The sequence below is a fragment of the Heterodontus francisci genome, chromosome X (assembly GCF_036365525.1).
Source record: "Heterodontus francisci isolate sHetFra1 chromosome X, sHetFra1.hap1, whole genome shotgun sequence".
NCBI classification, from domain to species: Eukaryota; Metazoa; Chordata; class Chondrichthyes; order Heterodontiformes; family Heterodontidae; genus Heterodontus; species Heterodontus francisci.
Genome location: NC_090421.1, coordinates 2,237,771 through 2,260,061, shown reverse-complemented (window position 1 = coordinate 2,260,061; position 22,291 = coordinate 2,237,771). Strand labels below are relative to the sequence as shown.

The window sequence follows — 22,291 nt, the reverse complement described above, 5'->3', positions numbered from 1 at the left end:
TAATGGTGAATGTGAATGGAATATTTCCACTCTGCACAGCAGGTGGTGGTGGTGGGGGGAGACGGGGGGGCGGGGGACGTCTGTTGCTGAGTTTTTCTCATTGACTTTGAGGATGGAGAGAGTGGTCCTGGGGAGCAGGGCTCAAACTGAGACCTGCAACCTTAAGATATCAGCTTCTTCCATTTACTTTTCTTCCAGTTAAAGTCTGAGATTTGCAATTCCCAATGCTGAAAGATGTAGAAACCTAGCCACACACTTTTGAAGGAAACTAAAAATTTGTTCAGAAGAATGTATTGTTCTAACCAAGACCTTTACTCTTTTACATAGTTTTGTGTGATTCATTACTCCATTACTAGACTACAGTTCCCATTAAAAGAGTGAAATGTAGTATGTGTGCTCAAATGGAATAAGAACATAAGAAAATTCAAGGATGAGATAAAGTCATTCAGTGCATCCCCTTGGTACATTAACTCTCCCATCCTGAATGTCACATTGAATGGGAAAGAGAATCGTGTGCAAGCAAAATGGTCTACTGAATCTCTATTGGTCATTAGCATGATAATTCAAGACCAATTTCACCCACCCTCCCCCACCCCATTTCAGTTGACGAACAATTTCAGATCCCTCTCTGGCCACTGTCTCTGACTGAATCAGACTGCTCGTGATCTTGGCATCTGAAGCTTAGCTTCTCACCTCCTTTCCTCTCTATCAGTCAACTACCGACTTCCACCTCAACAACAATGCCCACCATTGCCCCTTCTGCTGAAACCCTCCATGCTTTTGCCAACTTCCAATGCTCTTCTGGCCAGCCTCACATTACCCAAGTTCCATAAACCTCAGCTTATCCAAATCTCTGTTGCCCATATCCTATCCCGCACTAAGCCCAGCTTGCCGAGCATTCCTGTCTTTCATTACCAGTCCCCAAATACGCCTCAAATTTAAGATTCTCATCCTCATATTTAAAGGCGTTCTGCCCCTTTCTATTTTTGTAACCTTGTCCAGTCTCACAAGCCTCTTCCCTCAAGCTGTCCCTTCCTCCGACTCTGGCCTCTTGCACATCCCCAACCCCTTCTTCGCCCGACCATTGGGGGCTATGCCTTCAGCTATCGAGGTCCCTAAGCGCTGTAATTCCCTCCCTCAACCAGTCCGTTTCTCTACCTCGATCTGCTTTTTAACCCACCTTTTCGTCACCCCTCCAAATGTCTCCTTTTACATTTTGGCTTTTTTTTTGGTCCGAGTACGTACCTTATTGGTATATTGGCCTTGCAGGGAGTGCAGTGTAGATTTACCAGAATGATACCTGGAATCCAAGCTGAATTCCCTTCTCCTATTCCGAATGTAACAGGCTCGAGGGGACTGAACTCCCTTCCCCTGTTCCTAATGTAACAGGCTCGAGGGGACTGAATTCCCTTCTCCTGTTCCGAATGTAACAGGCTCGAGGGGACTGAATTCCCTTCTCCTGTTCCGAATGTAACAGGCTCGAGGGGACTGAATTCCCTTCTCCTGTTCGTAATGTAACAAGCTCGAGGGGACTGAATTCCCTTCTCCTGTTCCTAATGTAACAGGCTCGAGGGGACTGAATTCCCTTCTCCTATTCCTAATGTAACAGGCTCGAGGAGACTGAATTCCCTTCTCCTATTCCTAATGCAACAGGGTCGAGGAGACTGAATTCCCTTCTCCTATTCCTAATGTAACAGGCTCGAGGGGACTGAATTCCCTTCTCCTACTCGGAATATAACAGGCTCAAGGGGATTGAATTCCCTTCTCCTGTTCCTAATGTAACAGGCTCAAGGGGACTGAATTCCCTTCTCCTGTTCCTAATGTAACAGGCTCGAGGGGACTGAATTCCCTTCTCCGACTCGGAATATAACAGGCTCAAGGGGACTGAATTCCCTTCTCCTGTTCCTAAAGTAACAGGCTCGAGGGCACTGAATTCCCTTCTCCTATTCCTAATGTAACACGCTCGAGGGGACTGAATTCCCTTCTCCTATTCCTAATGTAAAAGGCTCGAGGGGACTGAATTCCCTTCTCCTATTCCCAATGTAACAGGCTCGAGGGGACTCAATTCCCTTCTCCTACTCGGAATATAACAGGCTCGAGGGGACTGAATTCCCTTCTCCTATTCCTATTGTAACACGCTCGAGGAGACTGAATTCCCTTCTCCTATTCCTAATGTAACAGGCTCGAGGGGACTGAATTCCCTTCTCCTATTCCTAATGTAACAGGCTCGAGGGGATTGAATTCCCTTCTCCTACTCGGAATATAACAGGCTCAAGGAGACTGAATTCCCTTCTCCTGTTCCTAATGTAACAGGCTCGAGGGGACTGAATTCCCTTCTCCTACTCGGAATATAACAGGCTCAAGGGGACTGAATTCCCTTCTCCTGTTCCTAATGTAACAGGCTCAAGGGGACTGAATTCCCTTCTCCTGTTCCTAATGTAACAGGCTCGACGGGACTGAATTCCCTTCTCCTACTGGGAATATAACAGGCTCAAGGGGACTGAATTCCCTTCTCCTGTTCCTAAAGTAACAGGCTCGAGGGGACTGAATTCCCTTCTCCTCTTCCTAATGGAACACGCTCGAGGGGACTGAATTCCCTTCTCCTGTTCCTAAAGTAACAGGCTCGAGGGGATTGAATTCCCTTCTCCTGTTCCGAATGTAACAGGCTCGAGGGGACTGAATTCCCTTCTCCTGTTCCTAATGTAACAGGCTCGAGGGGACTGAATTCCCTCCTCCTATTCCTAAAGTAACAGGCTCGAGGGGACTGAATTCCCTTCTCCTGTTCCTAAAGTAACAGGCTCGAGGGGACTGAATTCCCTTCTCCTGTTCCTAAAGTAACAGGCTCGAGGGGACTGAATTCCCTCCTCCTGTTCCTAATGTAACAGGCTCGAGGGGACTGAATTCCCTTCTCCTGTTCCTAATGTAACAGGCTCGAGGGGACTGTATTCCCTCCTCCTATTCCTAAAGTAACAGGCTCGAGGGGACTGAATTCCCTTCTCCTACTCGGAATATAACAGGCTCAAGGGGACTGAATTCCCTCCTCCTGTTCCTAATGTAACAGGCTCGAGGGGACTGTATTGCCTCCTCCTGTTCCTAAAGTAACAGGCTCGAGGGGACTGAATTCCCTTCTCCTGTTCCTAAAGTAACATGCTCGAGGGGACTGAATTCCCTTCTCCTATTCCTAATGTAACAGGCTCGAGGGGACTGTATTCCCTCCTCCTATTCCTAAAGTAACAGGCTCGAGGGGACTGAATTCCCTTCTCCTACTCGGAATATAACAGGCTCAAGGGGACTGAATTCCCTCCTCCTGTTCCTAATGTAACAGGCTCGAGGGGACTGTATTGCCTCCTCCTGTTCCTAAAGTAACAGGCTCGAGGGGACTGAATTCCCTTCTCCTGTTCCTAAAGTAACATGCTCGAGGGAACTGAATTCGCTTCTCCTATTCCTAATGTAACACGCTCGAGGGGACTGAATTCCATTCTCCTGTTCCTAATGTAACAGGCTCGAGGGGACTGAATTCCCTTTCCTATTCCTAATGTAACAGGCTCGAGGGGACTGAATTCGCTCCTCCTGTTCCTAATGTAACAGGCTCGAGGGGACTGAATTCCCTTCTCCTATTCCGAATGTAACAGGCTCGAGGGGACTGAATTCCCTTCTCCTACTCGGAATATAACAGGCTCGAGGGGACTGAATTCCCTTCTCCTATTCCGAATGTAACAGGCTCGAGGGGACTGAATTCCCTTCCCCTGTTCCTTTTGTAACAGGCTCGAGGGGACTGAATTCCCTTCTCCTATTCCGAATGTAACAGGCTCGAGGGGACTGAATTCCCTTCCCCTGTTCCTTTTGTAACACGCTCGAGGGGACTGAATTCCCTTCTCCATTTCTAATGTAACAGGCGTGAGAGGCTGAATTGCCTCCTCCTATTGCTTTGAAGGGCTCCAGGAAAAGGCATTTGATAAAGTGCCACATAACTGGCTTGTCAGCAAAGTTAGATCCCATGGAATAGGGACGTTGGCAGCATGGATACAAAATTGGCTGAGTGACAAGAAACAGAGAGTCGTTGTGAACGGTTTTTCGGACTGGAGGAAGGTATCTAGTGGGGTTCCCCAGCGGTCAGTGTTAGGACCTCTGCTTTTCTTGATATATATTCATGACCTAGACTTGGGTGTACAGGGCATAATTTCAAAATTTGCAGATGACACAAACCTGAAGTATTGTGAACTGTGAGATGCATAGTGATAGACTTCAGGAGGACAGAGGCAGGCTGTGGAATGGGCAGACAAGTGGCAGATGTAATTTAATGCCGAGAAGTGTTGTAATTCATTTTGGTAGGAAGAACGTGGAGAGGCAATACAAGTTAAAGGGTATAATTCTAAAAAAAGGTGTCGGAGCAGAGGGACCTGGGGGAACATGTGCACAAATCATTGAAGGTTGCAGATCAGGTTGAGAAAGCAGTTCATTAAGCATATGGGATCCTGGGCTTTATAATTGGGTATTCGAACAGAAAAACAAGGAAGTTATGATAAACCTATATAAAACAGTGACTTGGCCTCAACTGGAGTATTGTGTCCAGTTCTGGTAACCATACTTTGGAAGAATGTTAAGACATTTGAGGAAATGCAGAGAAGATTCACAAGAATGGTTCCAGGGATGAGGAACTTCAGTTACGTGGATAGACTGGAGAAGCTGTGACTGTTCTCCTTGGAGAAGATTAAGAGGAGATTTGATAGAGGTGTTCAAAATCATGAGGAGTCTGGACAGAGTAGAGAGAAACTGTTCCCATTGGCAGAAGGATCAAGAACCAGAGGACAGCGATTTAAGGTGATTGGCAAAGAAAGCAACAGCGAAATGAGGAAAAACTTTTTACACAGCGTGTGTTTAGGATCTGGAACGCACTGCCTGAGAGTGTGGTGGAGGCAGATTCAATTGTGGTTTTCAAAAGAGAATTGGATCATTTGTGTGAAGAGAAAATATGCAGGGCTACGGGGAAAGGGCGGGGGAGTGGGACGAGCTGAATAGCTCTTCGAGAAAGTCAGCACGGACACGACGGGCCAAACGGTCTCCCTGCGTTGTCACCGTTCTATGTTGAGGACGCTATATAAATGCAAGGGGGTTGTCATGTCGCAATTTGCCCCTAGATTCTTTCAATGTTTACCTAAAAGCTCGACTTACATTGATAGCTGCTCTTCAATAATAATAAATTAGGCTGTAACACATTTTCTTTGAGTTTTGGGTAAATTCCTCAAAATCTCTGAGGTAACAACCAGTGATGATTAACTGACAGGAAAAACGCACGTGACCTGTCCGGCGCTCAGTGATGACGGTTTTTCAATGCGACGTGTTCGTGACTTCATTTTAATTTAACTTTGCTTTTTTCTCTTTCACAGAATTGGTGATCATGGCGGTATCGGCTCCTCAGAAGCGCTTCTACCGGCAGCGAGCTCATTCCAATCCTATGGCAGATCATGTCTTCGACTAGTGAGTGTGGAGGAGGGGCTGGGCGGGAGGATTCACTCACGCTTTTAAAGTTATCCCTCACCGTTTGGGGAATTTTTAATTAAAGCACCGACTTTATTATTGTAAATGAAATGTAGTTTCTTTTTAAATATTAAAATGAAAAAACTTAACTAAATATCTGAGTTTCTGACCATTTGTGCAGATTGTCTGGTTTACCCTGGGGTACTGGACATGTGGAAGGTTGGGGGGGTCACAGTGTCTGTCTGCACTGTTATACTGGGGTTACACTGCAGTCCCTGTCGTGAGACTGGTACCTTTTGCAGACCAGACCAGTGTTATACTGTGAGATGTGAATATCACTTCCCACAGGGAGAAAGTGCCATTGTGCTTTTTCTCTCTCTCTCTCACACACACACGTATCCACTATCTGTAGTGGCTCTTTTTTAATGACATGGGAGCACAGGTTTGTGCGCCCACTTTCTCAACATTAACAAGGCTCAGCAGTAAGTTATAAACGTCCCATAAAATTCTTAATTGGGTATGATTGGAATCTGAATCGCAACGCCTCAATTTAAAAATTCCCGTCCTTGTTTTCAAATCTATCTGTGGCCTCCCTCTTCCCCCTCCTTTTCTCGGTAATCTCCTCCAGCCTCACAACCCTTGAAATTTCTGTGTTCCTCCAATTCTAGTATCTCGCACATTCCCGATTGTCATCACTCCACCATTGGTGGCCCTGCCTTCAGCTACCCAGGCCCTAAGCTCTGGAATTCTCTCCCTAAACCTCTCTCCCATTGAGATGCTCCTTAAAACCTACCTATTCGACCAAGCATTTGGCTATGTTTATATAGCTAGCTAAGGGATTTACAGTGGAAAAATTGACAGAAAACTGTGACAATGGGAAGTAAAGTTTTTTTTAATCAGAAGTGTGCAGACATAAGATTTTCTTCCTTCCAGGTGCAGCTGCCAATCCCTTCTAGCCTGACCCAGGCTTCCCTCTTAATTGTCCATACTACATTGGAATAGGAGTGGGCCATTCAGCCCCTCAACTCTGTGTTTTACCATTCAGTTCGATTGTGGATGATCTATACCACATTTCCATCCACCTACCTTTGATCAATATCCCTTGATACCCTTCCCTAATAAAAATCTATTGATCTCAGACTTGAACGTTCCAATTGACCCCCAGTATCCACAGCCTTTTGGGGAAGAGAATTCTAAATTTCCACTACCCTTTGTGGGCAAAAGGTGCTTCCTGATTTCACTCCTGAATAGCTCCGCTCTAAATTCAAGATTGTACCCTCTTGTTCTGGATTCCCCCACCGGAGGAAATAGCATCTCTCTATCTAATCCATTTATCATTTTAAACACCTTGATTAAATCATCTCTCAAACATCTAAACTCAAAAGTATTACAGCACCCCGCCATCCAAATTTCAAACCTCATGGGGCATTCTCATTTTTTCTTAATCTTGGTTATTATATGATCCTTCAAAGGCCAGAGATGACAGTTCATTGTGATTGTAACTTCTGCTTATTTTTCTGCAGCCCAGTATCGCCTGAAGAAATGGATTGGTCCCAGTATTACCCCGAATACTTCAAACCATGCTCAGAAAATGACCGTCATGATGACGAGAAAGATCTCATTGATAAAACGAAATTGAAGTTTCAGGTGGAATTTGCAGACATTGGCTGTGGATATGGAGGCTTACTAGGTAAGAAAGACTTGGAGCAATCTGGGGTGCATGTGAACAACTTTCTAAATATTCCATGTTAACTTATTCTGATCTTTGTCAGACTAATCTATTCAAACCCAGACGTTGCTGTTGAAATCCTAATCTTCCCTCCATGACTCGGTTGCCTGTCTATTTTCATTTGTGAAGAGCCTTAGGCTGCCTTTTAAGTTGAAGATGCTGTATAAATGCTTGTGGTTGTCACTGAATTTGATCAGGAATAAGCAAGATCCTTTACTTTGCTGATTTAAAAAAATATATATATTTCCTTAAAGCGACACATTCAGGACACTTTTTTTTAGTATTTTTTCCCCCTCATTTTAGAATTTCGAATTTTTTTTTTTACTGTTTCTGTATTAATTCTATGGTTGTTAAGGTGAAGGACTTAAGTGCTGCGGAATGGAGCACATTTCAGGTACCCAGTGTCAACACGAAGTACCCAGGTCAGGTACATGATGAGTTAGATGCAGAATAAGCAATGCACTGATCACACAACATTCCACAAGTGCTATGGGCTGATTGGCTAGCACCTGTGCTGAAATTCTTGGAATGCAAGAAGTTTAAAAACCTTGTTAAACTTTTCATTCTTGTGCAACTACCCGGAGCTCTGCAGCAGGTACACAGTGTTCTTGAGAAGGATAGAGTCATAGAGAGATACAGCACTGAAACAGGCCCTTCGGCCCACCGAGTCTGTGCCGACCATCAACCACCTATTTATACTAATCCTACATTAATCCCATCTTCCCTACCACATCCCCACCTTCCCTCAATTCTCCTACCACCTACCTACACTAGGGGCAATTTACAATGGCCAATTTACCTATCAATCTGCAAGTCTTTGGCTGTGGGAGGAAACCGGAGCACCCGACGGAAACCCACGCGGTCACAGGGAGAACTTGCAAACTCCACACAGGCAGTACCCAGAACCAAACCCGGGTCGATGGAGCTGTGAGGCTGTGGTGCTAACCACTGTGCTGCCCTGCGGCAACTAGAAGGCCAAAGGGAGAACGATGTGAATATATCTTTAGCCACTTGGGTAAATGTTGTAATGGCTATTGAATGAGATGGGGATAAATGGTTGTTGTCAGGTTATTGTACAAGACTGAGTACAAATGTGGACCTGTCTCCAGTTCTGAACCTCCAATACTTTGTAAACTACTTTTCTAAGGTTTTAATACAAACATTTGAGAAGTTCAACTTGACATTGCCTCAAAAATGTTTCCAGGGTATTGTATTCAAACAACTGATTAATCATTGTAATCACATTATGATGTCGAATAGTTGAGGGGTTCTGCTGCATTACCCCAAATGACTCGAGAATCAGAATTATGCAACTCCATAAGTGGGTTATTTGGTGGTTTTGTGAATTGTCAAAATATTCTTACCCAAGGCATGGTGGATAGAATTGTTTAGTATTCTATTATTGCATTAATATTCTGTCACTAGATGGTGCTACTGCTTTATGTGAACAGGAGTTTCAGAATTCTTGTGCTATTGCAATGCAATGAGACACACAACTGTGCCTCCACTAGATTGTGTGACGATGAGCAATATTTTCTAGGTTCGGAAAAATATTTGCTACCATACTGATCAGTGTGCTTACTCAGGATAATAGGAGGTTACAGTGCTGGTCACTTAATAATGAGCTAAGCTTAAAGCTAGTTTTAAGGGTAAAGTATTGGGAGAACATTTATAATGGGGGAATATTTTTTATTTGAAGAGAAAAATAATATCCCATACAATGGAACATTCAGCTGGGTTTTGATTGCTCACTGAGCTTTATTGATAACATTGCAAATAATTGCTGACATCAGACATGTAGCAAACAGCATGCTGCTTGAATGCCTGCAGCTAGCGTTCACATTGTACTTCAGCTCCAACCTCATTGTTCCCCATTTCATTCTCCCTGATCTGTAAGTATCTCTGCATCTATGACTCTATTGCTCCTTTTAGTCAGGTCTTCTGCAATACATTCAAGCCAGCATTTTGGTGCCTCTTTGAGCCTATTAGCCTTAATGTAGCAGAGGTTTTGTGCTACTTTGCACCAGATAGTTAGTAAGACAGTTTTGTATCCTGTTTGGTTTAATTCAGTTTAGATTTAGCCAAATCTACATTATTCCATGAAACTAAGCACCAAAACCAGGTGGTCTTAAGCTGCACACTGCAGCCTCTACTAATGGGGCTTTTTTTTCTTTTTAACAGTTGAGTTATCTGATCTCTTTCCCAATTCATTGATTCTGGGACTAGAAATCAGACTGAAGGTATCTGACTATGTCATAGATCGCATCAAATCCCTAAGAGCTTCCAACCCAGGAAAGTACCAGAACATTGCTTGCATTAGGAGCAATGCCATGAAGTATTTACCAAACTTCTTCAAAAAAGGGCAGGTATAGTGACTGCTTTATTCAATGACTGTGATCCTAAAATACTAGAACAATTGTGCTGAAAATTTCAGAATCCTTTCAGCTGTTTAATCATCATCATCATTTACTGTTTATCCAGCACTTTTAGCACTGTCTCAAAAGTATATTATACTTTGTTTCTATTTGCAGATAAGCAAAATGTTCTTCCTCTTTCCGGATCCACATTTTAAAAAGACAAAACACAAATGGAGAATTATTAGCTCTACTTTGCTGGCTGAATATGCTTATGTACTGCGTGTGGGGGTAAGATCCTTTTCATTCCATATATGGTGTGAAGACACATGTAAGCACCTGATAACAGAGTCTTCAACTTCATTGAGACAAAGCTACAAACATATTTCTGTGTGCAGAATCGTATAGTTTTAATAATTAGTAACAGTGCTATTTCAGCAACTGCAACAGTGTCTTTCTACCCTCCCCACAATATGTAGAAGTTAAGATGCAGATTTTAGCTATCACTGGCTGAACCAGACTGCAGTCATGTTTTTTAAACTCTCAAGCAAACACGAGTCCAGGACATCTCTCTTTGGCCTCACCCCTCCCTATCTCTGTAATCTCCTCCAGCCCCTACAACCCTCAGATCCCTGCTCCTCCAATTCTGGCCTCTCGTGCATCCCGCCCCCCCCCCCCCACCCCGATTTCCATCACTCCACCATTGGCAGTCGTGACTTCAGTTGCCTGGGTCCTAAGCTCTGGATTTTCCTCCCGAAACCTCTCCACCTCTGTCTCCTAATGTTCCCTCAAGCCTAACTTTATATCATCCATCATCTCACTCACTTTACCTGTTCAAACACTCATAGATTCAGGGCTTCCTTGCTCGCAGTTTAGATATGGAAGCTAGAAATCTTATACCAAAGTGTTCATGTTTGTGTTTTTGGAAACAAACTATACTCGTATTTCTAAAAGCAAGATACTGCAGAGGCTGGAAATCTAAATAAAACAGAAAATGCTGGAAATACTCAGCAGATCTGTAGCTTTAATGGAGAGAGAAACATAGTTAATGGGCTGGATTTTACCATAGGCGGATGGGACTTCGCCACTAAAGTAAAAGTCAGTGGTGAACCCGCTTCCGCCTAGCCCGGGGATCCGACCTGCATTTTACGGGTCCCCAGGCTTTAATTGTCCCGAGGTGGGAGTTCCACCCGCTTAAGGGAGGAGGTCCCGCCTCAGTGAGCTGCCGGCCAATCAGTGGGCTGGCAGCTCTTAGTCCCAGCAGCGCTACCGGGAGTGGTGGCCACTGCTGGGACTACAGCCCAGCTGACGACATGGAGCCAGGACCTCAGGTAAGTTGGGCTTGCCTCGCTGGGGGGTTATCGGTTGTGGTGGCGAGGCAAGGGTAGTCGTTAGTGGGGGATGGGGTGTCTTGGGTCCCGGGGGTGGGTTGGGAGGCAGGGGCGGCCCTCAATCTGGCACCCTGTGCCCGGCTGCCATGGCAACCCACCCCCTGGTGCGCGGAAAGGCCAGCAGCTGTCGTAAATTGCCCGTGGAGGCGGGCGAGGGCCGTTAAGTGGCCTTGGGCGGGAGGCCGTTTCCCGCTGACCGCCATAAAGTTGGCCGGAGGCGGGAAGGCCTCCCGGAGCCTCCCGCTCAATTTTACGCTGCCCCCCCACGCTACCATCCGACCTTCTGGGGCGGCGTAAAATTCAGCTCAATGTTTCAGGTTGATGATCTTTCATCAGAACTATACTCCCATTTAGTTTTATGAAGTAACAGTGTTTTTTTGGGTAATAAGGGCAGTATTTAAACCATTTTTCTCTGTTGTTTTAACTATATATTTGCATTTTTTTTCTCAGGGTTTGGTCTATACTATTACTGATGTGCAGGAAGTACATGAGTGGATGGTCAAACACTTCACAGAACACCCATTGTTTGAACATGTCCAACTAGAGGAACTGGTGAGAATGATACATGCATATACATAGACATTACAACACGGCAACACGTATTGTACAACATTGACTACACTTCAAAAGTACTTCATTGGCTGAAAAGTGCTTTGAGACGTCTAATGGGCGTGAAAAGCGCTATATAAATGAAAGTCTTTCTTATAAAGCAAAAAATGCATTTAGAATCCTTTGTGCAGGAGTTTTACCAAAATTCTCCTCTTTTTCATGCCAATTTTGCCAGGGTACAATTCCATGGGTGTTAGCAGTCCTTCGACTTCTCTCCATAGAACCATAGAAAAATTACGGAACAGAAGGAGGCCATTCAGCCCATTGTGGCCGTGCCGGACAAAAAAAAACTAGCTGCCTAATCTAATCTCACCTTCAAGCACTTGGTCCATAGCCTTGCAGGTTACAGCACTTCAGGTGCATGTCCAGGTACCCGGCAGTGAATTCCAGACACCCACCACCCACGGGTGAACAAGTTTTTCCTCATGTTCCCTGTAATCCTTCTACCAATGATCATAAATCTGTGCCCCCTGGTAATTGACCTCTCCGCTAGGGGAAACAGGTCCTTCCTGTCTACTCTATCTAGGCCCCTCATAATTTTGTACACCTCTATTAAGTCACCCCTCAGCCGCCTCTGTTCTAAGGAAAACAACCCTAGCCTATCCAATCTTTCCTCACAGCTGCAACTTTTGAGCTTGGCAACATTCTTGTAAATCTCCTCTGTCCTCTCTCCAGAGCAATTATGTCTTTCCTGTAATGTGGTGACCAGAACTGTACGCAATACTCCAGCTGTGGCCTAACCAGTGTTTTATACAGTTCCAGCATTACATCCCTGCTTTTGTATTCTATACCTCGGCCAATAAAGGAAAGCATTCCATATGCCTTCTTCACTCTATCTACCTGCCCTGCCACCTTCAGGGACCTATGGACATGCACTCCAAGGTCTCTCACCACTTCTACCCCTCTCAATTTCCTTCCATTTATTGTGTATTCGCTCACTTTATTTTCTCTCCCCAAATGCATTACCTCACACTTCTCTGGATTGAACTCCATCTGACACTTTATCCTGTCCCTCAGAATTGATTCTAATAATTTACCCATCACCGAGGTCAGACTGACCGGCCTATAATTATTTGGCCTATCCCTCGCACCCTTTTTAAACAATGGTACAACATTTGCAGACCTCCAATCATCTGGTACCTCGCCTGTATCTAATGAGGTTTTGAAGATGATCCTCAGCGCATCTGCTGTTACCTCCCTGGCTTCCTTTAACAACCTGGGATACAATCCATCCAGCCCTGGTGATTTACCAACTTTCAAGGATGCCAGACCTCTAGTTCCTCTCTTATTATGCTTATCGTATCTAATATTTCACACTCCTCCTCTTTTACTACAATGTCTGCATCAACCTTCTCCTTTGTGAAGGCAGAGACAAAAAACTCATTCAAAACCCACCTCTTCTGCATCCACGCACAAGTTCCCTTGTACATCTCTGATCGGCCCTATCCTTTCCTTAGTTATCCCCCTGCTCTTAATGTACTGATAAAACATCTTTGGGTTTTCCTTGATTTTACCTGCCAATAATTTTTCATGCCCTCTCTTTGCTTTTCTAATTTCCTTTTTTACTTTGCCCCTGCACTTTCTATACTCCTCTAGGCTTTCTAAAGTATTAAGACTTTTGTGATTGTCATAAGCTTTCTTTTTCTGCTTTAACTTACTCTGTAAGCTTCTAGATAACCAAGGGGCTCTAGATTTGACCGTACCACCCTTTATCTCCCAACTTGCTATTCTTCATGTTTGAAACTAAACAGTGAATTTCCGCAACAAAAACAAAATGTACTGGAAATACTCAGCAGGTCTGGCAGCATCTGTGGAAAGAGAAGCAAAGTTAACGTTTCAGGCCTGTGACCTTTCATCTGAACCTGCTGAGTATTTCCAGCACTTCTTGTCTGCAGTATTTTGCTTTTATTTTAGTTAATTTCTACAGCCCGTTTAACCTTGCTCGTCCCTGATCCTGTTGTTGCCCGTTGTTCACATCAGTACACTTTCCAGCTGGAACCTGAAAACCCAGCTGGGTTTTATTTTCCCTGCCCTAACCCAGGGATACTGAGCTACTTGGGCACAATAAAAGACTAGTATTTTATACTTAAATAAGGGCAATTATGAGGGCATGAAAACAGAGCTAGCTAAAGTGAACTGGCAAAGTAGGTTAAGGGATAGGTCAATTGTGATGCAGTGGCAGACATTTAAGGGGATATTTCAGAATATACAGAATAGATACATTTCAACGAGAAAGAAAAATTCCACGGAGAAGACTCAACATCCATGGTTAACTAAAACAGTTAAATATAGTATCAAAATTTAAAGAAAAAGCATATAATTGCACAAAGATGGGTGGCAGGTCAGAAGATTGGACAGAATATAAAACAAAAAAGCAAAGAATGACTAAAAGAGTAATAAGGAGGGAAAAATTAGAGTACGAGAGAAAGCTAGCTAGAAATATAAAAACAGATAGTAAGAGTTTCTATAGGTATTTTAAAAAAGAAGAGTTAACAAAGTGAGCGTTAGTCCTATAGAAAGTGAGTTTGGGGAGTTAATAATGGAAAATAAGGAAATGGCAGATGAATTGAACAGGTATTTTTGCATCGATCTTCACTATTGAGGATACAAGTAACATCCTAGAAATAGCTGTAAATCAGGAAATGGAAGGGAGGGAGGAACTCCAGAAAATTACAATTACCAGGGAAGTGGTACTGAACAAATTATTGGAGCTGCGGCTGACAAGTCCCTGGGGCCTGATGGACTTCATCCTCGGGTGTTAAAAGAAGTGGCTAGTGAGATAGTTGATGCGTTGGATTTAATTTTCCAAAATTCCCTAGATCCGGGGAAGGTTCCATTAAATTGGAACATAGCTGATGTAACTCCTTTATTCAAAAAGGGAGGGAGACAGAAAGCAGGAAACTGCCAGTTGACTTAATATCTGTCATAGGAAAAATTTTAGAAGCTATTATTAAAGATGTTATAGCAGGGCATTTAGAAAAATTCAAGGTAATTAGGCAGAGTCAACATGGTTTTGTGAAAGGGAAATCATGTTTAATCAATTTATTGGAGTTCTTTGAAGAAATAACATGTGCTGTGGATAAAGGGGAACCAGTGGTGGTACTGTACTTAGATTTCCAGAAGGCATTTGCTAAGGTGCCACATCAAAGGTTATTGCAGAAAATAAAAGCTCATGGTGTAGGGGGTAACATATTGGCATTGGTAGAAGATTGGTTAGCTAACAGGAAACAGAGTAGGTATAAATGGGTCATTTTATGTTTGGCAAGATATAACGAGTGGTGTGTTACAGGGATCAGTGCTGGGGACTCAACTTTGTACAATTTATATTATAATCTAATGACTTGGATTAAGGGACTGAAGGTATGGTTGCTAAATTTGCTGATGACACAATGATACGAAAATAAGTTGTGAAGAGGACATAAGGAGGCTACAAAGGGATATAGATAGGTTAAGTGAGTGGGCAAAGACCTGGCAAATGGAGTATAATGTGGGAAAATGTGAAACTGTCCATTTTGGCAGAAAGAATAAAAAAGCATACTATCTAAATGGTGAGAGATTGCAGAGCTCTGAGATGCAGAGGGATCTGAGTGTCCTAGTGCATGAATCGCAAAAGGTTAATAAGCAGGTACAGCAAATAATTAGGAAAACTAATAGAATGTTATCATTTATTGCGAGAGGAGTTGAATACGAACATACGTACTAACGTACGAATTAGGAGCAGACGTAGGTCATTCGGTCCCTCTAGCCTGCTCCGTCATTCAATAAGATCATGGCTGATCTGTTTGTGTCTCAAATTCCACACTCTCATCTACTCCTGATAACCTCTGATTCCCTTGCCTAACAAGAATCTATCTACACCCGCCTTAAAATTATTCAATGACCCGGCCTCCATCACCTTGTAAGGCAGAGAGTTCCAAAGTCACACAACCCTCTGAGGGAAAAAAACTTTTCCTCACCTCTGTCCTAAAAGGGTGCCCCCTAATTTTAAAACCATGCCCCCTAGTTCTGGACTCACCCACAAGAGGAAACATCCTTTCCACATCCACCTTGTCAAGACTGTCCAGGATCTTATATACTTCAATCACGTCTCCCCTCACTCTTCTGAACTCCAGTGAATATAAGCCCAGTCTGTCCAACCTTTCCTCACAAGACAACTTGCTCATTCCAGGTATCAATCTAGTAAACCTCCTCTGAACCGCCTCCAATGCATTCACATCCTTCCTTAAATAAGGAGACCAAAACTGCACGCCATATTCGAGATGTGGTCTCACCAATGACCTGTGTAACTGAAGCATAATATCCTTACTTTTACTTTCAATTCCTCAATTCCTACAAAAGTAGGGAGGTTATGCTTCAGTTATATAGGGCATTGGTGAGACCACATCTGGAGTACTGTGTACAGTATTGGTCTCCTTATTTAAGGAAGGATGTAAATGCATTGGAAGCAGTTTAGAGAAGGTTTATTAGATCAATATCTGGAATGGGCGGATTGTCTTATGAGGAAAGATTGGATAGGCTAGGCTTGTATCCTCTGGAGTTTAGAAGAGTAAGAGGCAACTTGATTGAAACATAGAAGATCCTGAGGGGGTATTGACAGGGTGGATGTGGGAAGGATGTTTCCCCTTGTGGGAGAATCTGGAACTAGGGGTCACTGTTTAAAAATAACGAGTCGCCCATTTAAGACAGAGGAGAAATTTTTTCTCTGAGGGTTGTGAGTCTTTGGAATTCTTTTCCTCAAAAGGCGGTGGAAGCAGCAGAGTCTTTGAATATTTTTAAGGCAGAGGTAGATAGATTCTTGATAAGCAAGGGAGTGAAAGGTTATCGGGGGTAGGCGGGAACGTGGAGTCGAGATTACAATCAGATCAGCCGTGATCTTGTTGAATGGCGGAGCAGGCTCAAAGGGCCAAGTGGCCTATTTGTATGTTCGTATGTATCAGCTGGCAACTAACGCCAAAGGAGTCAGCATATTTGGGCAGGGGGAAAAGTGGCATGAACATTTTGAACTGGTCATGTCTAGTACCAACTTGGATTTTTAGAAAAAAGCACAAAGATTCTGTAATGAGGATTCCTTCTGAGTCTAATGAACTGGAAATTTTTTAGTAAGAAGGTACATAAATGCCAAATTGACTGTTTAGCTTCAATTTGAAGTTGGCTTTCTGTCTCTGTCTCATCTCAGGTTATGGGGCTTTCCTCAGATCTCTTTCCCTTTTTCCTGTCAAAAGTATATATTGTTGCAAGATAGTCTGTTATTTTGCGTTCCTTCACTCTGTTTGGAGGATAAGAAATGAGAGTTGTCCCTGTGCTACTGTTAATGCACCTTCTAGTTCGCCATTCAGAGTACGTCCATGAGGTAGTTGTCCATTCTCTTTTAGCCATTGGTGGAGTTGGAGACTTCTTTTCAAAGAAATGGAGGATACTTTTCTGATGCCTATTTTATTTATTTAAACCAGAAGGAGGATGTCATCATTGACCGTCTTGGCGTATGCACAGAAGAAGGTAAGAAAGTATTAAGGAATGGAGGACAGAATTTTACTGCAGTGTTCCGACGTGTTGAGGATAAAAAACAGAGGCTGAAAATCGAAGAGGAAAAGTCCTGAGAGGTGCACTGCTTGATTTGACTTTACAGAGGAAAATGACTATTGGAAGGCACGTGGCTGAATTGGAACATACTGGACCCACTCTCTTATGGCAGCAGCAACGGGAGTAACTGCATTGAAGCTAGAGTGCCACACATTTAAAAAAATGTATAAATAAACAGAGAATAACCTCAACTTCTGCCTTCAAATACATGGGAAGTGTTGACCACTATACATTCTTGCATGGTGGGTAGGTATTTTGGCATATCAACAGTAGGGTAGAGGGTTTGAAAATCTGTTTCCTAGTGGCATTTTACAAGTGTGTTTATTTTTTAAAGATTATCTAGAACATGAAATAAGGAATATAGCATTGTAAATTATTACCCAATATAGGAAATCCTACTGATAAATTTGTACATCACAAGTTTTCACAGTGACTGCTTTTTATTTTAGCAAGTTCATATCCTTGCTGTGATGGAGAATTGTGTTATCACAGGCCTGATTTTTAGGCCCTGCCAGAGCCAGGAACAGAGCTGGTGCTTAAAAATAGCACCACTGGCCTGCATGCCAGTTCCCCAGCTCCATCCCACCCAGGCCATTTTCCCGGAAGCAGGATGGGGCTTCAGGGCTATCTGCACACCCACGTGCAGCGGATAGTTGATTAAAATAATTAACAGCCTATTGAGGCCTGTTAATGGAGGCCAACTGGGATTTTCCAGTTGGCCTCCAGGTTCCCGGAGGCAGTGGGGGCCAATTTAGAGGCCCTCCCTGCCTGCCTGGGCACAGCAGCAGCCGCAGACCGCCCTGTCAAGGGGTATCCCCTCCCGCCTCAGTGGTGGCCTGGCTGCAAAAGCCATTTTTTATTTTAGATTAGATTAGATTAGAGATACAGCACTGAAACAGGCCCTTCGGCCCACTGAGTCTGTGCCGAACATCAACCACCCATTTATACTAATCCTACACTAATCCCATATTCCTACCAAACATCCCCACCTGTCCCTATATTTCCTTACCACCTACCTATACTAGTGACAGAGCCCTTTCCTATCCTGAGTGGTGTGAAACAGGGCTGTGTTCTCGCACCCACACTTTTTGGGATTTTCTTCTCCCTGCTGCTTTCACATGCGTTCAAATCCTCTGAAGAAGGAATTTTCCTCCACACAAGATCAGGGGGCAGGTTGTTCAACCTTGCCCGTCTAAGAGCGAAGTCCAAAGTACGGAAAGTCCTCATCAGAGAACTCCTCTTTGCTGACGATGCTGCTTTAACATCTCACACTGAAGAATGCCTGCAGAGTCTCATCGACAGGTTTGCGTCTGCCTGCAATGAATTTGGCCTAACCATCAGCCTCAAGAAAACGAACATCATGGGGCAGGATGTCAGAAATGCTCCATCCATCAATATTGGCGACCACGCTCTGGAAGTGGTTCAAGAGTTCACCTACCTAGGCTCAACTATCACCAGTAACCTGTCTCTAGATGCAGAAATCAACAAGCGCATGGGTAAGGCTTCCACTGCTATGTCCAGACTGGCCAAGAGAGTGTGGGAAAATGGCGCACTGACACGGAACACAAAAGTCCGAGTGTATCAGGCCTGTGTCCTCAGTACCTTGCTCTACGGCAGCGAGGCCTGGACAACGTATGCCAGCCAAGAGCGATGTCTCAATTCATTCCATCTTCGCTGCCTTCGGAGAATACTTGGCATCAGGTGGCAGGACTATATCTCCAACACAGAAGTCCTTGAAGCGGCCAACACCCCCAGCTTATACACACTACTGAGTCAGCGGCGCTTGAGATGGCTTGGCCATGTGAGCCGCATGGAAGATGGCAGGATCCCCAAAGACACATTGTACAGCGAGCTCGCCACTGGTATCAGACCCACCAGCCGTCCATGTCTCCGTTATAAAGACGTCTGCAAACGCGACATGAAATCGTGTGACATTGATCACAAGTCGTGGGAGTCAGTTGCCAGCATTCGCCAGAGCTGGCGGGCAGCCATAAAGACAGGGCTAAATTGTGGCGAGTCGAAGAGACTTAGTAGTTGGCAGGAAAAAAGACAGAGGCGCAAGGGGAGAGCCAACTGTGCAACAGCCCCGACAAACAAATTTCTCTGCAGCACCTGTGGAAGAGCCTGTCACTCCAGAATTGGCCTTTATAGCCACTCCAGGCGCTGCTTCACAAACCACTGACCACCTCCAGGCGCGTATCCATTGTCTCTCGAGATAAGGAGGCCCAAAAGAAAAAAGAAAGAATACTAGTGACAATTTATAATGGCCAATTTACCTATCAACCTGCAAGTCTTTTACACTTTTAAAAAAAGTTGGAGAGAGGCTGCCTCCATTTTGAAGCGCCCTCTCCCTCATTTACCTACCCTTGGATCCTGCTGCTGCTTTCTAGCTGGAAGGCCTCTGCCCATCGTCCTTAATTGGACGGGCAAGCCCACCCTCTGGCCGTTAATTGGCCACTCCAGGGCAAGTCACAATGACTGTTTCCCACACAGTGCGGGCTTCTGACCCCCATTTGAGCCCAACGGCGGAGTTCAGAAGCCTGCAGGGAAAATCCAGCCCCACGTGTCAGTTTTGAGACACTTGCTTATACCCATAGCCTCAACACTGCTACCTACACTACAACAGTGACGACACTCCAAAAAGTACTTCACTGGTTTTGGAGGTTTCCTGAGGCCATGAAAGGCGCTATAGAAATGCGTCTGTTTTTACACCAAAGAGGATTTAGCGAGCAGGCTCAATGCTGTGTTACTAACCCTAAATAGTGTCTTTCGCTTACTTAATACCTTGAGTGTCATCCTATTTCAGTAGGTAGCACCACTGAGTCAGAAGGTTGTGGGTTCAAGTCGCACTTTAGAGACTTGAGCTCATAATCTAGGCTGACACTCCAGTGCAATACTGAGGGAGTGCTGGACTTTCAGAGGTTCCCTCTTGCAGATGAGACGATAAACCCCTGTCTTTGTTTAATTAAATATCGTCCATTCAAAGAATTCTCCAAGCATCCTGGTCAATGTTTCTCACTTGACAATGTCACCATAAATGGATGAACTGGTCATTCATTTCTTTTCTTTTGTTTGTAGGGTATTATTGTGAATAACAGTGACTACATTTCAAAAGTAATTCTTTGAATCTGTAACAGTTTGGGACAGCCTGAATATTATAATGAGGCATTATAAAACAAATTAACATTTATTCCATGGTTAGTTTTCCTTTTAGTTTCATCCCATAGCCAAAAATAATAAAATTGGCTGGTTGACTGTGGTCACTTGGGGACAACTCATTACTAAATTAAAATTAGCTTTGTTTCATATGCGACAGATATAACCTTGGATCTTCATCCAATTGGTAATGAAAACAGACTATTATTGATCCTTTACTTTTTAAGAGGTTTATGTTCATTATTCTTATCTAACTACCTTATGAGAAGACATTTTAATTTTAAATGCTGGGCTGCTGGAACTGACCCAGTATTCTGAAACACACACACACACGCTTCCATTTCACAAAAGTTCCCCCAAATATTTTTAATTCTCCCATTCCCAAGAAATTACCTTTTTTTTTTAAATGAAAATGAGCAAAATCCAAGTTCATTCTGATTTACCATTGATTGGAACTTTATATAATATTGCCAGGGTAGCAGTAGGTACTAATATCAGACTGGTTAATTCCCTATATAGGTATTGGAACTGTCCCACAACAGGTCCCAGGTTCATTGTAACACCACTACCAACCTGATCAGAAGGTTTACAATCCCATATTGTTTCTAGTAGACTTTGATAATGGATTGGATTGAATGAGATCATGTATACTTTGACACTGGTTACAGATCAAGTTAAGTGTACCATCTGTCTTAGACATAGACTAAGTCTTTGGCTATTTGCATCAAAGCTGCTGTGTTTTCAGGTGAGAAGGTCAGTAATTACAGCACAGGGCTTGTAAAAGAAAGGCAATAATTAACTGAAAGGGTCACATGAGTTGGAGACGTAAAGAATCAAATACATATCAAGCATTTCAAACTTTTGACCCAGAATATGTTGGAGTCAATCCGATATGTATTTTTTCTGGGTGGAGGGAGGCTAGTCATATGCTTCCTTACAAATGATAAAGACTGTTTCAAAATGATTCCCTGAAATCTGCCCTGGTTTAGCAGAAACTCTATTAGCCCCAGTTTTGTTCATTATTGTCTTGAGTTGGGAAACTACTGCCTCTTTGCATTTTATAAATGTGTCTTTATTTCTTCCATTCAAAATTAAAAACTACAGATTTATGTTCATCAGGGTTTGTGTGTATTCTGTAAATGGTTTTCATTGTGACCACTCTGAAAGTACAGCCACTTCTGATACAATAAAATGATGCCTTGTGTATGAGGGCATTGAGAACCATGCTTGTGTTTTACTGGGTATTGTAGTGGATGTTTGTACGGATATATTTCTATGCCCACATAAAGTGGCACCCAAATAGCCTTCACTGTAATATTTCAACATTGTGGATTTAAATTGATTCAAATTTGCAACCTACTCTTAAAACGTTCCTTTCCTATCTACTATGAATAAGCATAGAGCCTTTCTACAATAGATTACAAATGGCCTGATCCTACATGGAGATGTCATAATGCACAATCGTAAAATGCTGTGTCCTTCTTGGCTGGAGCCTGAAACTGACCAGCATATTCCAAGTTACAAAGTTCCTTGACCAAACAGCAACTTAAGGCACTTCACAGGAGCATTATCAGATAAATATTTGATACGAGCCACATAGAGAGAGAGTAAGACTGAAAGAGGTAAGTTTTAAGGAGGTTCTGTAAAGGAGGAGAGAGAATTAGAGAGGCAGAGAGGTATATGGAGGGAATGCCAGAGCTTGGGGCTGAGGCAGCTGAAGTTCAATGGTGGAGCGATGGACAAAAGGCCAGAATTGGAGGATCATGGAGTTCGCAGCAGGCTTTAGGGCTGGCGTCAAGAATATGTGGAAATATTTCCATAGCTTGGAAAAATTCTTGGAAAAGAGAATCCTTTTTGGGGGGGGGACTTTAGCATATTCAGTGGTTTGACCTGTTTGGTCACCAAGATTACAGTGCAGGATTGACATCTATTGATTTTGATGGGTTGTGTTTATATATAAAACAAAACACAGATGGAAAGCTTTGCCCTGACTC

At 43.5% G+C, this 22,291-nt stretch overlaps 1 protein-coding gene across 1 annotated transcript; it reads left to right on the top strand.

The window, feature by feature from the left end:
* The first annotated feature begins 5,328 nt into the window (after nt 1–5,328).
* Nucleotides 5,329–17,332, top strand: mettl1 (methyltransferase 1, tRNA methylguanosine). The gene is made up of 6 exons (XM_068024846.1): nt 5,329–5,478; nt 7,002–7,168; nt 9,389–9,573; nt 9,739–9,852; nt 11,403–11,504; nt 17,012–17,332. The coding sequence occupies exons 1-6, from the start codon at nt 5,399–5,401 to the stop codon at nt 17,156–17,158; spliced, it is 795 nt and encodes a 264-aa protein (XP_067880947.1). The 5' UTR covers nt 5,329–5,398; the 3' UTR covers nt 17,159–17,332.
* The last annotated feature ends 4,959 nt before the right edge of the window (nt 17,333–22,291 follow it).